The 13,838-nt window shown below is 42.6% G+C and overlaps 1 protein-coding gene across 1 annotated transcript; it reads left to right on the top strand.

Annotated features, from left to right (window-relative positions):
* The first annotated feature begins 4,095 nt into the window (after window positions 1-4,095).
* On the top strand, window positions 4,096-12,396 carry mov10l1 (Mov10 like RNA helicase 1). Its single transcript, XM_076137599.1, has 24 exons — window positions 4,096-4,192; window positions 4,320-4,507; window positions 4,783-4,942; window positions 5,011-5,123; window positions 5,239-5,426; window positions 5,517-5,660; window positions 5,933-6,244; window positions 6,468-6,665; window positions 6,953-7,067; window positions 7,591-7,768; window positions 7,852-7,922; window positions 8,006-8,097; window positions 8,210-8,265; window positions 8,427-8,549; window positions 8,614-8,795; window positions 8,953-9,099; window positions 9,553-9,674; window positions 9,785-9,884; window positions 10,051-10,197; window positions 10,536-10,709; window positions 10,989-11,138; window positions 11,333-11,440; window positions 11,962-12,102; window positions 12,301-12,396. Exons 1-24 carry the CDS (start codon window positions 4,096-4,098, stop codon window positions 12,394-12,396), a joined length of 3,402 nt encoding a protein of 1,133 aa, XP_075993714.1.
* The last annotated feature ends 1,442 nt before the right edge of the window (window positions 12,397-13,838 follow it).

The raw sequence follows: 13,838 nt of genomic DNA, 5'->3' as shown, positions 1-13,838 counted from the left end.
TCAAGTCAGAGATCTACATCGTTCACTGGACATCCTGGGGCTGGAGAGACCTGGACCCCTGCTCAATATTGCCCACCCATGCACACAATCCCTGCCCAAACAAACAGATATCAAGGGTCTGTGCCGTTTCATCCAGCTGAGTGCAAAACTGAACCCATCCCTGTTACTGAGACCTCCATGATGGTCCAGCAGGCTCCTCCACTTTATGTCTCTGCATATAAGAGTGATGAGCAGACACACACGGAGCCCATAGGGCAGCCTGCTCCTGTGGCAAATAATGCAGATCATGGTTCTGCACATTTGCAGGCAAGTCAGAGTCGTACACCGTACACTGGAACGCACACAATCCCTGCCCATACAAAAGAATATCAAGGGTCTACGCAGTTCCATCCATTTGAGCTTAAAACTGAACCCATGCCTGTTGCTGAGACCTCCTTTATGGCACAGCAGGCTCCTCCACTATATGTCTCTGCCAGTAAGTGTGATGAGCAGACACACACAGAGCTCATGGGGCAGACTATTCTTGTAGCAAATGATTCAGATTATGGCTCTGCGCCTTTGCTGACAAGTCAGGGGTGTGCACCATACTTGGGGCGTCCTGAGGCTGGAGAGACCTGGAACAACAACTCTGCTCAATATTGCCAGCCCATGCACACAATCCCTGCCTATGCAAAAGAATATCAAGGATCTCTGCAGTTTCATCCAGTTGAAGCCAAAACTGAACTGATAACCATTACTGAGACCTCCATGATGGCAGAGCACACTCCTGTAGCAAATGAGTCAGCTAATGACTATTTGCAGACAAGTCCTGGGGCTGGAGAAAGTTGGAACAACAACCCAGCTATATATTGTCTGCCCATGCACGCGATCCCTGACCAAACAAATGAATATCAAGTGTCTATGCAGTTCCATCCAGTGAAGCCCAAAACTGAGCCCATCCACACTACTGAGACCTCCATGATGGCACAGCCGGCCCCTCTTCCATATGTCCATGCCTATAAGTGTAATGAGGACACCCACACAGAGCCCATGGGGCCTGTTCCTGTGGTAAATGAGTCAGATAACGATTCTCCACATTTGCAGACAAGTCCAGGGGGGGGAGAGACGTGGAGCAACCCTGATCAATATTGCCTACCTGTGGACATGATCCCTGCTGATACAAAAGGATATCAGGAATTTATGCAGCCTTCTCCATTTGGAGACAATTTCTCAGATTTCAGTTGCCTGTCTGACCCTCTGAACTATGACCCCACCAAACCTCAATCCATCCAGATTTTTGAGAGCTCAAAGATGGATGAGCAGATTCCCTCACCATGTGGATCTGACGCTTATTACGAAAAGTTATCAAAGTTGATAGAAGAGTGCCTTGACAAGGAAGAAGGCCCCCTTACTTGATGCATAATACTACTTTTGTTACATTCTGCGTTCATATGCACTCACAGAAACACATTTCTTCCTAGTGATCAATAAACTAACTCATTATTTAAAAAATGGCTGCACATTGATAATGAGTTTAGTGTAAATGTACTTTCAAAGTGTAATTATGCTTTCTCTATCTAATAGGTGCAATCCAGGGGGTCTGTATGCTTATAGTTTTACATTTAACATTCTAATCATGACATGTAACATCATTCTTTGGTTATTTTGGTGCAAACAATCACTAATCATGCTCTCTCTCTTTGCTTTGGGGTATGTGATTTTTTGTCATAATCGAGGAAGCTGCATCCCAGCCTTTGAAAGCACCACCTATTGGCAGGCCGCCCGGTGCACCAGTGAGCGACTATCCCACAACAATGCCTCCCTCTTAAAAGATGTGTATGTCAGCTGTGTTGGCTCTGCTCTTCCCCTGGTGAAACTGTGCGAATTGGGACAAGCAACATGACGCCCTGTTTTGGTAGGAATTTGTGTTTTTACATTGCTAGTGTATAGATTTTAACAATCATGTATATGTGATTCAAAGCCTCTGTGCTCGTTTATATGTTTTAACATATGGATGTTGACTGGATCTCTATTATAGGCGTGCGTATGTCCCAGCTCGCACAGGTTTCTTGTGGCACCGCTGTTTCTATGTTGGAATTTTGGCATGAATTGCCAATTTAATTGTCTGCAGATCCTTGGCCATAGCCCTGTGTGCTAGTCTTGATAAATAGTCCAGCTACTACCTGTCAAATCAATCACATGTGTATTTGTTTGCTGTGTATTGCCACTGCTCTTCTATTTGCCTGTGCATTAGGATTACATTCCTGGATTTAACTGTGCGGTGCATTTTGATTCCATTTTCTAATTATTGGTGTAGCTGCTCTGTATATTTATTATATTTCATAACAGTGGCTCATGGTTCTATTGTCTGCTTTCTTGAAAAAAGAACAAAGAAAATATATTTTCAATAAACTATATACTTTTCTAACTTGAGTGGTCTACACTTTGGTTACTAAGGTCCCATTCCAGATCTTTTGTTTTATCTTATACCTAGCACTCACTTCAACTTTTTGCAGGGTCTGGTTTGGGTTCCTGTGCCAACTGTGTATTGTAACATAATGGCTGATGAAAATGAGGCTATTTATGCCACCTGCCTTTCCTGCAAACATGTGGGGACATAAGTTTAGGAATTCAGACATTGGTTAAGCAGATGGCAGAGGGATCCTCAGAGCCCTGCAAGTCAACACACTCGGGGTCCCTCTGGGCGAGAAGCCATCTAACATGGAGACACTGAAGAAGAACACTGAAAGTATGCCACCAGCTAGTGCTCCCGGAGGCCCACAGCAACAAGTATGGGCTTCATAACATGAAAGCTTGCTACTTTGGCAGAAAGAAGATGCTGTCTTTCATCCATTTTCTGGACCAAGGATGTTTAAAACTGCTTTTGCTTCCTGCCCATGCTGCACCTTTCACAAAATACCCTCTCCCACCACAAAGGCACCACTGTACCCATTGAAACCATGGATCCCCCTGAGCTAGTCATCAGGAATTTCAATCAGCAAAATTTCCTGAAGGTGCACCCTTCCACAGATGCCCATCAGAATGTCTTTGTGATGCCTGATTATGAAGTATTTATGAGTGCTCCCCACCAAAGATGTAGTCACCACCGCTTGAGCTTTGAGCATATGTATTGTATGCTGACTGTTTGGCCGAGGAGAAAAATGATGAATGTCAAATTCACAAAAAGAGAAGAAAACATGTGCAAAGAAACAGGTTTCTGTACTCCATCAGTTACCTATGTGGCTCTGTATCATTTGACATTAAGGTAGGAAATTAAAAAAACATACCTATTTCTAAATGGAAACTATTTTATCAGGTTACAGTATAGAACCTTTTGTTTAGTATGAGGATTGTGGATGTTATAGTCATAAACATATCTTGAGCCTTAGTAATTAGAAATGTGAAGTATGTCTGAAATGGTATTACACCTCTGCCTGTGCCTTGTATTGTATTTGGTGTTTCTTGGCATGTTAACTTCTGGCTGTAAATGTTGTTTGTAACTTGAAACAGTACATAATATGATTGATTGATGTAATGGCATTTCTGAACAGATTAATTGCAAAAAGTTGTAAACTCAGTTGTAATATGTTAAGAAGTTATGTTACCTTATCTTTTTTTTGGATCGCCGTGCTGCATCCAACACCTGTCCGGTAGGGGGCGGCACATTATTATTGTTCGTAAATTGTGCCTTAGCTCCGCCCCTCGTTCGTACTGCGCGCGACATCCGCGGCTCTGCGCATTGGTGAACTTCACAGCACCTTGGCACGCCGACTGAACGTGAATTAATTTAGTTGGATATTTCCGCGGAGAGCTGTAATTGAAACCGTGTATGTAAACATGTTTGCACTGGTGAAGTCATGTTTTATCACCTGTGTATGAACGTCGCTGTGTAGTAAGCTAGCTATCTTAAACATTAGCTAACCAACGCGTTGTTGCGACTTTTCTAGCGTTACACATTGGCACAATAAGGCGATACAACTTTTATTTATTTCAAGTATATATTTCCAAAGTGGTAACTGAGTCTCTATACGTGTATTTAAGTTTTTTAAACTGCATTTTAAATACTCCACTGTGTCTTCTTGTTTTGACAAGCTATGTTAGATAGCAGAGTTCGATATGCTTTCTGCTGTGCGGTGGATGCTGTCCAAGCTGGTCTCTCCACTGTGGAGGAATGCAGAGGTAGATGGAGATGGAGTATTCCCTTGTGCTTCGGGTGAGTGTTACATTCACACATTACTATCAAGTTATTCTCCACTTATTTTATCTTGAAATATACTATTATATACTGCTTTGATTGGTTTTGTCCACGCTCCTGTTTGACGTCCCATGCTGTGCTTCAGACATAGGGGACCTACGCCACCTGCAGGGGGTTGTGGTAACACAGCTTTGCCTCGACTACGGGATGATAGACCATGTTGTGTACTTCACCAGTGGAGAGGTGTTGGGTAGGACGCCACTCAAAGAGGGGGACTCGGTGAACTGCATAGCTGTCCGAGATGGCGTTCAAGGGGGCTGGAAGGCAATACGGGTGAACAATGTGTTCCATGGCACTTGTACATAGGGTAGCGTTGTGTTTAAGTGGTTTGAGTAAGATTGTGGCTGTCACACGCTCGTACACATGACCAAAGCAGTAAATGCACTCTGGCAACACCACCACACAGTCAATTGTGGAGCATGGCATTTGGCATGGCATTTAAAAATAAACACCTAAAGAGTTGACGGGGGTTTAAGCACATTTTTGACATTTATTGACAGTTTTTAAAATTTAATTAAACGCACTCATTATGACCTTTTGTCTTTAAGGTGGAGAAATGTGCTGATGCCTGGGAGGATGGGGGACAAACCTCCCAAGAGGCTGACGGTGTGCGACTGCAACCTCTTATTGGCACAGTCACAGCATTTGATGGACGCGGCGGCTACATTAACCAGACCACTTTCTTCCCACGCAGCAGTCTTCAGGAAGGTACAGTACTCGTTCTATAGTCCTTGACGCACAGAGATTGTGAGGTCATTTAAACTTCTGTCTGTTAGGTTACGAGCCAATGAAAGGAGATTGGGTCCAAGCTAAATATTTCATCAAACCAAGCCAGTGGACCACCGAGGCTCAGTCTGTGGCCCCTTTACGCTACTGCCGCCTTGATCAGGTAATTGTAGCAAGTAAAGCATTGCAATTAGTGTTCTTTTGTAGTCATTTGATATATGTTTTATCCTGTATTGAGAATGATTTCTCAGTCCTCCGCTGCACTCTTCTGTCTTCAGGTGCGTGTGACCAGCTTGTATGGTAAAAATGGGGTGGTGGATGACAGTGTGTTTTTCTGCCTGGACTCTCTGCAACTGCCTGCCAACTACCGGCCTTTACTAGGGCACTCGGTCAACCTGGTAATGCTTGAGAGTAGTCAGTCCCTCTACTCATGGAGGGCCTTGTGCATGGCACCGTGCCCTCAGAGGTAATAAGAACAATCTTTGAACACATATTCATCCATTACCACATGATCTGATTAATATGATAATCCATTGTGTTGTTTTTCTCTTTGCAGCATGAATTCTGTAGCTGGTTCACCCCACCCAGGGATTGTGATTGAGAACCTCATGGAGAACAAAGGGGGGTTGGATGTAACAGACTATGGACAGTTTGGGCATCTGATGATTGGGAAGAGACGGGACCTTGTGTTTTGGATACAGTGAGTCGCAAAAGAAGCAAACTTATCATCCTTAGTGTAAAATTAGAGAAGAATTTAGTGTCAAAGAATAATTGTGATCATTGCACCTTTAATTAGAACTGTTACCAGTATTGGAATAGAAACTAATATAATCTAGTATCACCTGAAGAGACATCAATAACTTATTGAAGGCTTATCAAAGATGGGACTTTTTACAGCGCTGCTAGATTAAATAGATGGATTTAATGCACTGTAAAATGAGTGTATAATCTCAATATGTCTTCTCAAATCAGGAATAAGAGCTCACAGATGTACAGTTTGAAGTGCTGGGAGTTTGCTGGCTGGGACTCGGAAGAGCAGTTCACCCTGGTTAAAGTCAATGAGCCCACACCACCAAGACGGGAACAACAACGCCCCCGGGAAATCTGCTCAATATCTTCTCTTGAGCCGTCGGAAGAACAAGTCAGTGGTTCAAAAGACATGAAAATGGAAATTGGAGAAGCTATGAAGGACGCTATCAACTCCCCCATTGGAAAGAAAGGGGGAAAGGTGGTGGACATTAAACCAGGGGAGAGGATGTCCATTGTAGTAGGCTGCCTAGGAAAGTAAGTCATTCTTTTGAGCTCTATGACATTTGTAGAAATCACTGAAACCGTTTGAGGGATGAATCAAGATAAATGAATGGAAACTTTGTGGCATGAAGTCTAGGTAGGGTCCCCGCTCTCCCATACAAAATACTTAATTAGTACTGCAGGAATGTGTGAGGATCTTGTTTAGTGTGTTGTCTTATCAGGTGAGGTTCACATGTAATACTTTGAAATCCCTCAGGAGCCTGGGAACCTGTGCTGAGCTGCTGTTTCTGCACTTCTGCTCTTTCACCATCGGGAGGCGCTTGGAGGTCACAGTGGGCAGTGAAGAGGAGAGCCTGCTGCTCCCCACTGTACCTTACATGTCACCAGATGCTCAGCCAGTCTTCAGATTGCCTACACATGTGATCAGTGTCTCAACTCCAAATAACACCCCGAGGTATGAAAACAACTGAAGTGTACGTTTCTTCGGATTGCTTTCATGTTTGTGCTTGTAAAGAAAATGCTAAAGAAACTGTGTTTGTGTCAGCGATGGGGAAACTTGAAGTGTCTCGAATTTCCATCAGGGTTAACTTTTTACATTGCAAGTCATTCTTTTTGTTGTTTGTTGCCTGTACTCAAAGATTCTTCAGTATCAGGTGACCAAATGTTTTTTCGCTCTGTCTGAGCCTGTTTCGATGGATTCTCTGTATAATATCTATCTTGAGATTCACTTTCCACTTCTAGGCCGACTAAGCGTCATTTGCCAAGCTACCTGGGTAACTACCCAGTGCCCCAGGCCCTTAGAGACTGTGTGGAGGCACAGAGTGATGTGCTGGTGGTTCAGCCCTGTCTAGGAGAGGTAAGTAGCCACAAAGATATTGGAATAAACACAATATTTCAGTTATAGTATTAGTTTAGTAGCGCAGTAATGGAATGGGAAGCTCATATAATATTTCTATTGATTAATGGATCCATTGGATAAATTCAAGTCTCTTTCTGCGGTGGGGCAACACCTTGTGGTCTCACAAGACTATGCAGATTGCAGATGCAGAGAAGTTTAGAGATCACTTACAATAAAGCAGTGAGTTGAAAGTAAGATTAAGATACTTTATTCTTGTCATGTTGCATGCGATTCACGGCAATCACATGCAATTGATATTTGTCTTGCACACCCTACATATCACACACACAAACACATGCACTACAGAGGGGGTGCAGGGTAGTAGGTGAGAATTAGCCCAGCAAATCAATGGCCAGGTAGAAGTCATTGTTTTTACTTTTTGATGGAAATCATCATCAATATTTTCTATTCCACTCATGCCTACTCCAGGGATCAATTACCTAATGGGGTTGTCATTCCTCTGTTGTCTTTTGATGCCTAGGTGCTTTCACCAGAAAACATGTATTCACGCTTCTCAGCTCTGCTGTGGCTGGAAGAGCTGCATGCAGAGAGGGAAGTGAAAGAGTTCACCATCCATGGAGCCCTTCTCAAGAAAGGAGCTGGCTACCTGCATCTTGAGATTCTGGGCTTGGCAGAGGGCAGACCTAGTGTCAATATTGGTGAGGCGACCTCGGCTATTTGTTCACTGGCTACATTGCATTTTGAGCGATTCCTAAAGAAACTTGACAAGCCTGCCTTACAGGTGACAGAATTGCACTGAAGAAGTCACTGGGTGGTGATTCGGTTGTGGAGTACACATGTTACATTGCAGAGGTACAGATACTGTGTTTTCAAGTTTTAAGTGCAAGTTTTAAGTGCAGTCAAGAACTAATCTGATGCTCTGTTTTGACACACAGATCAGTGATGAGAATGTGAGTTTGAAAGTGAACTCAGACCTTCACCGTAACTATATTGGCGAGCCTTTCAATGTTGAGTTCTGTTACAACAGGTGGATATCATTCATTGCTTTTATGATTGCATTTACATTTTCAGCAAATATTGTCATATTTGTTTTCATTGATATAAGTGTGTGTCAGAGTATTTATTGCCTTCATTACTAGGTTGACCATGAGGCGATGTCACTATGCAGTTCAACATGTGAAGCACTTTAGGGAGAGTAAGTTGAGATTTCATATATATCATATATAATATCATTACACATTTGAACACATTACAGACCCAGCAATGTGTCTCACAATCTAAATCAATCCAACTTTTAACTGCACTTTATGAAACTAATATTATAAAATTATTTCTGCTATTTCCATCCTGCTTTAGTTCTTTTTCCCACAAGACTGAATCCTCAGCCTCCCCTGTGGACCGGGACGTGGACAGAGGAGCCAGATCAAGAGGTGCCAAGCATTTCCGTCGACATGAAGTCAAAAGCCACACAAACTAAAGGTATTTGAGTTTGGATTTGGTTACACAACATGTGTATCGGTACTAAATGGGCAATTGCCTCTAGATAAAGGACTGCCACCCAAACCCGTACCCAGCGAAGGACACTTCTTTAACCCCAACCTGAACCCTGCTCAGAGAGAGGCAGTGAAGAGGATCTTGGAAGGAGTGTGTCGACCCACTCCCTATGTGCTGTTTGGTCCACCGGGTACTGGCAAAACAATCACACTCATAGAGGCCATACTACAGGTACACACACACACACACACACACACTGTATGTATATTAAAACAGGGTCCCTTTACTCAAAGTTTTTGTTGACGCTTTGATAATAAGAACACAGAAACAAACAAAAACATTAATTTTGCTTCCCTACCTTTGATTTTATGTCTTCTCATTTTTTTAGGTTAACTATTTTCTACCCAGTAGCCGGGTCCTTGTGTGTACTCCGTCCAATAGTGCTGCTGACCTCATCTGCATCCGACTACATGAAAGTGGCTTCCTGTGTACTGGAAGTTTAGCCCGCGTCAACGCTACCTACAGGCAGGTTGAGGTATTACAGAGAATCTTTGAAAAAGCTGTTTTCTGTCTTTTTTTGGCTACAGCTTGCTAAGGTGTATGATCAAAGGCAATTTTTGTGCTGTGGGTGAAGCATGAGATGATATAATATTATCATGGGCAGTTTCTACTTTCACCCTCTGATTTACATACGGTACATTAGCGTAATAGACTTAGAAATGCTCCGTGTAATTCAGGCTAATACCACATCAACACTAATTCTGGTCACAGATTCTGAGGTTGTCAACAAAAACTGACAGTCATAAATATCATGTACGTATTTCTTGTACTCTGTATTTAGTGTTAAATGAGTGTTAAACTATAGAAATGTCTTTATCAGGACTCCAGGAGGCAGCGCTGGTACCATGCTATGTCTGCATTTTCTCTTAATGCTTTATCCAACATTTAATAGAAGGCTCATATAGCTCTTGATTGTTCCTTTTCCTAGTCCATCCCGGAAGAGTTGAAACCCTACTCAAAGGCAGGAGAGGACATCCGTCAGGCTGTTTATCACAGGATTGTGGTTAGCACCTGCTCAAGTGCTGCCATGTTCCATAATATTGGAATACAGTAAGACCAAGAGCCATAGCAGGGATAAGTGTTAATGAGTTGATGGATTATTTTCCTCCTATTTCTCCTGCTACTCAGTCTGTTATCTGTGTATTTGATTTTTTTCTCAGAGTGGGTCATTTTACTCATGTGTTCCTGGATGAAGCAGGCCAAGCTACAGAGCCAGAGTCCATGATCCCCATAAGTTTTGTATCGGAGAGAAATGGACAGGTCAGCACTACATCACGCCCTGGCTGTGTTTGATTTACTCAAGTTTGTCATTTCAGACTGCTTGTTATGTATGAATAACTTTTATAAATGGTTTCTTTTTTCAAATACGGTTAATTGCAATTCGTAATAACTTATTTTATTTTTTTTGGATCACCTACCTACTTAGATAGTGTTGGCTGGAGATCCGTGTCAACTGGGGCCAGTTGTGAAGTCTAAGCTGGCCTCTGTCTTTGGTCTGGGGGTGTCCTTGTTGGAGAGGTTGATGGCCAACACCCTTTACAACCGAAACGATTGGGGATACAACCCTCAAGTGGTTGGTGCAGTTTATACTATAAATACTAGTGTTTTGTTTTTTTTTCTGATTTCAGTGTAGCCTTTTGAGGTATGACTTTATTTACAGATTGAGCCATAAACCGTTGCTAAAATGCTTGGTAATGCATATGTTTGGTCAACGCTGGTATAAGTGTCATTTGGTATTGGTATAAATAATTTAGCTTAATAATGGAGTCCACTGTAGCCATAATTATAGAGCAAGGTTCAGGGTATGGACATGTCCCTCTCCAGCCACAAAAGCCTCCATGAAGTTTTAACAGGCTCAATGGTGTGCAATAAACAATTTACATGTATGAAGCTGATTTCTCCCCACTTCAGGTGACTAAGTTGATCTACAACTACCGTTCTCATGAGGCCTTGCTCACACTGCCCTCCAAACTCTTCTACAAGGGAGAATTGTGTGTTAAAGCCTCAAAGGCCACAGTGGAGGTGCTCTGTCACTGGAAAAAGCTGCCCAAGAAAGGCTTCCCACTCTTCTTCCATGGCGTCAGGGTGAGGAGACCTTCAAATTCGTCTTTAAATGCTTATCAGATGCCCACCAAATAGTGTCAGGTGCAAATGATAAACTTGTGTTCTCCTGCTCCTGCACACACGCCTTAGACTTCCCTCACAATCCCACATTCAACTGTGTTTCATTTTGTGCTTTCATTTATATATGAACACAAATAAGTAAACAAATGCAGGTTTTCTCTGAATGTTGCTTTTGTTTGAAACTGGTTTATGGTTGAGATGACTCACCCTTTCATTGAGTATAAAATTGCTCTACCCTAGGGCACAGAGATGAGGGAGGGCACCAACCCTTCGTGGTTTAACCCTGTGGAGGCTGTACAGGTCATGCTTTACTGCTGCCAGCTAGCCAAGAAGCTGTACAACCCTGTGGATGCTTCAGACATTGGAATAATTGCACCCTATAGGAAGCAGGTAAGACTGCAAAGTGTTTCTATATGCTGTATATATGTTTGTACTCTTTAGACTGTTCACCGAGTGAGACCTCCAGTTTTTCTGTTGTAGTAATCTTCTCTCCAGGGCCACTTAAATGGTTTCTCATGGTGTGGTAAGATGACTTCAAAACATAATCTAAACCTCAAGTGTGTTGGTTTCTTATTGCTTCTCAGTGTGAAAAGATTCGTATGCTGCTGCACAAGGTGGGTCTGTCAGACATCAAAGTGGGCTCTGTGGAGGAATTCCAAGGACAAGAGTTCCTTGTCATCATCTTATCCACAGTAAGTGAAAACAGATCCATCCTGTACACATTGGTCTGCCAGAGTACGTGCACCTGAATATTTTATACACTGTTTGAGAGTTTTTGGCAGTTTCATTATTAGCATTGTTCATAATTGTAAGTCTTCAGCTAGAAACATCAAAAATAGTAAATGGTCATGGATTTCTTTACAAGCTCACTGTTGAATGTAAGGTCTTGGTGTCTTTGTGTAACTAATGTCATGGGAGATCTGGCTCCCCCTGGTGGATCTCATTAGTGAAGACACACAAACGGCTGATATCTTAACCTGATGGTGCAGCATCTTAAACAGACCAAACTTTGCATTTTTCTACCCAACTTATGCCAGGATTTACTTTATTAAGCAAACACTTGATCAAAGTGCTCTTCCATGCTAAAAAAAGTTGAAGTTAGCTTTCATGATTTCATTCAGAGTGTAAAACAGCAATCATAATGTCTCTCAGTTTCTCAGCAAATTTAGCAGGAAGGCTTAAATGATCAATCTCATATTCGTCCCCCTTATAGGTGCGCTCAAATGAATCGGCCCCGAGTGAAGACTTGCAGAGTGTACTTGGCTTTCTGGCCAACCCTAAACGGTTCAACGTCGCTATAACTCGTCCAAAAGCCCTGCTCATCATTGTCGGGAACCCTCATGTTCTCATTCAGGTGAGTGACCCCATTACCCTTATTTCAGAAAATGTCTAAACACTGACTGTAAAAACTTGGTTTAAACTGTCGCTTTTATTGAAGTTGCAGAGTTTTCTGATGTAAACCCTGAGAGCGATGAAGCAAACAATGACAGTGCTACAAAGTGCACTACACAACCAGCAGACTTTGTACCTCTAATGCTTTCTTTCTCTCCAGGACTCCTGCTTTGGGGCTCTTCTGCAGTACTGTTTCATCAATGGGGCATTCATGGGCTGCGACCCCCCTCCCTCCCTGAGAGACTCTTACATGTGAGCTCAAAATGACAGCCCATCACATTCTCCTTATTCATTACAGAGGTTTGATACCTTAAAGATATGTAAAACAGTACAGACACAGCGTGCTTCACAGGTCAAAGGTTGCTGTTATCTCATGTAAAGGCCGACCCTTAATAGGGCTGCCAAACCAATGTTTTACAGGAGCCAGAGGACACTGCCAGTGTCGCATCAACACTATACTATTATAATCTAAACTCTTCATTTGACTGGAACAAAAGTATATTTAATTTGTACATCAGGATAATGGGACTTTGTAGAAATAATTTCCAATACAATTTTCTATGTTAACAAACGACCCAGAGCAAGTCATATTGCTAAGACAAAACCCTGACGGGCTGACTGTTTACATCTGAAAATATGATATGGAATATATATTTGTGTGACTATCTCTGACTTAAGTTTGGCCAATAACAAACTGGCCTCTTACATTTACTCTCCTAGATCTACGGAAGAGCAAAAGACTCCAGACGACGATCATCATTCGTGATGTACCTCCAGTCTGTCTTCGTCTTATTTTTCTTCATCGGTGTAAATTGAATTGTTTCATTAGAGAAACGTGTTGTTCAAGTAAGAGCCAAGCACAATTCCACTGGAGGTAAAAAGTACATAATACAACGTTCAAGTCCAAAACATGATTCCAGCTTTGTTCCAGCTTTGTTCCAGCTTTGTTAATCCTTGATATTGCGTATGATTTAAAATTTCTCGTACGGAATTACATCATTGCAACTCCACTATGCTCATTCAGCTTCAGTATTTTTGCAATAGTGATGTAGCATCCAGGTGATACTCGTTTCTAGCGATACATACTTCTAACCCTTTTGAAAAATACCACGTTCTGTGTCTTTGCCCATGTTCAGTCTGTAGCTGCTGCTGTTCTAGCACGTTTAGCTGATCCACAGATGTTAGCAATTGCCCGAGTGACTTGTTTGCACACCTCGGCGTGGCAGCGTCTGCCACAGGGCCTGCAGACTGGATGTGACAATTGAGTGCTACTGACAGTCTAAACAGGGACTCTCAGTCCTAGTGGAGCCCAGCAGGATGGAGGGGGGGAGGGGGGGAGTAGAAGTAAGAGAAAAGAGGCAAATGGGGGCATCGGTTACATCAGTCAATGAGTCTCTATGTGCAGGCAGGAGACAGCTTTTATCTGAGTGCACCTACTACAAGGGAGCCCAGCTCAGACACTCAGACTCCCCCTCCTGACGCTGTCTTTGATGTGTAGCTCAGGTGTTGTTCCTGCTGTTCCTGTGCCAGTGGTAAATATATTAAAAGAGAAATGGCAAACAAAATGTACCTCCTTTATATTCCACTGATTCTGAACAGTGAAGAGAGAATCAGGACTAGAGTTGTTGTCATCAGGTAATATATTTTGTAGCTTTGTAGGTTGACAGTGCCTTAGTGGCTGCTTCATGAGCTCATAGA

The sequence above is a fragment of the Genypterus blacodes genome, unplaced genomic scaffold (genome assembly GCF_046128005.1).
Source record: "Genypterus blacodes isolate CSIRO-AG114 ecotype Tasmania unplaced genomic scaffold, CSIRO-AGI_Gbla_v1 ptg000015l_1, whole genome shotgun sequence".
Lineage (NCBI taxonomy): Eukaryota > Metazoa > Chordata > Actinopteri > Ophidiiformes > Ophidiidae > Genypterus > Genypterus blacodes.
Note: the sequence above shows the minus strand (reverse complement) of the source record. Positions and strands in the feature narration are given on the sequence as shown.

Excerpts from the sequence above, each read along its gene's own strand:
- mov10l1 (XM_076137599.1), top strand. The coding sequence starts at position 4,096 with ATGCTTTCTGCTGTGCGGTGGATGCTGTCCAAGCTGGTCTCTCCACTG. Across the intron at positions 6,245-6,467 it reads GTAGTAGGCTGCCTAGGAAA|GAGCCTGGGAACCTGTGCTG; the intron begins GTAAGTCATTCT and ends GAAATCCCTCAG. Across the intron at positions 9,675-9,784 it reads TTCCATAATATTGGAATACA|AGTGGGTCATTTTACTCATG; the intron begins GTAAGACCAAGA and ends TTTTTTTCTCAG.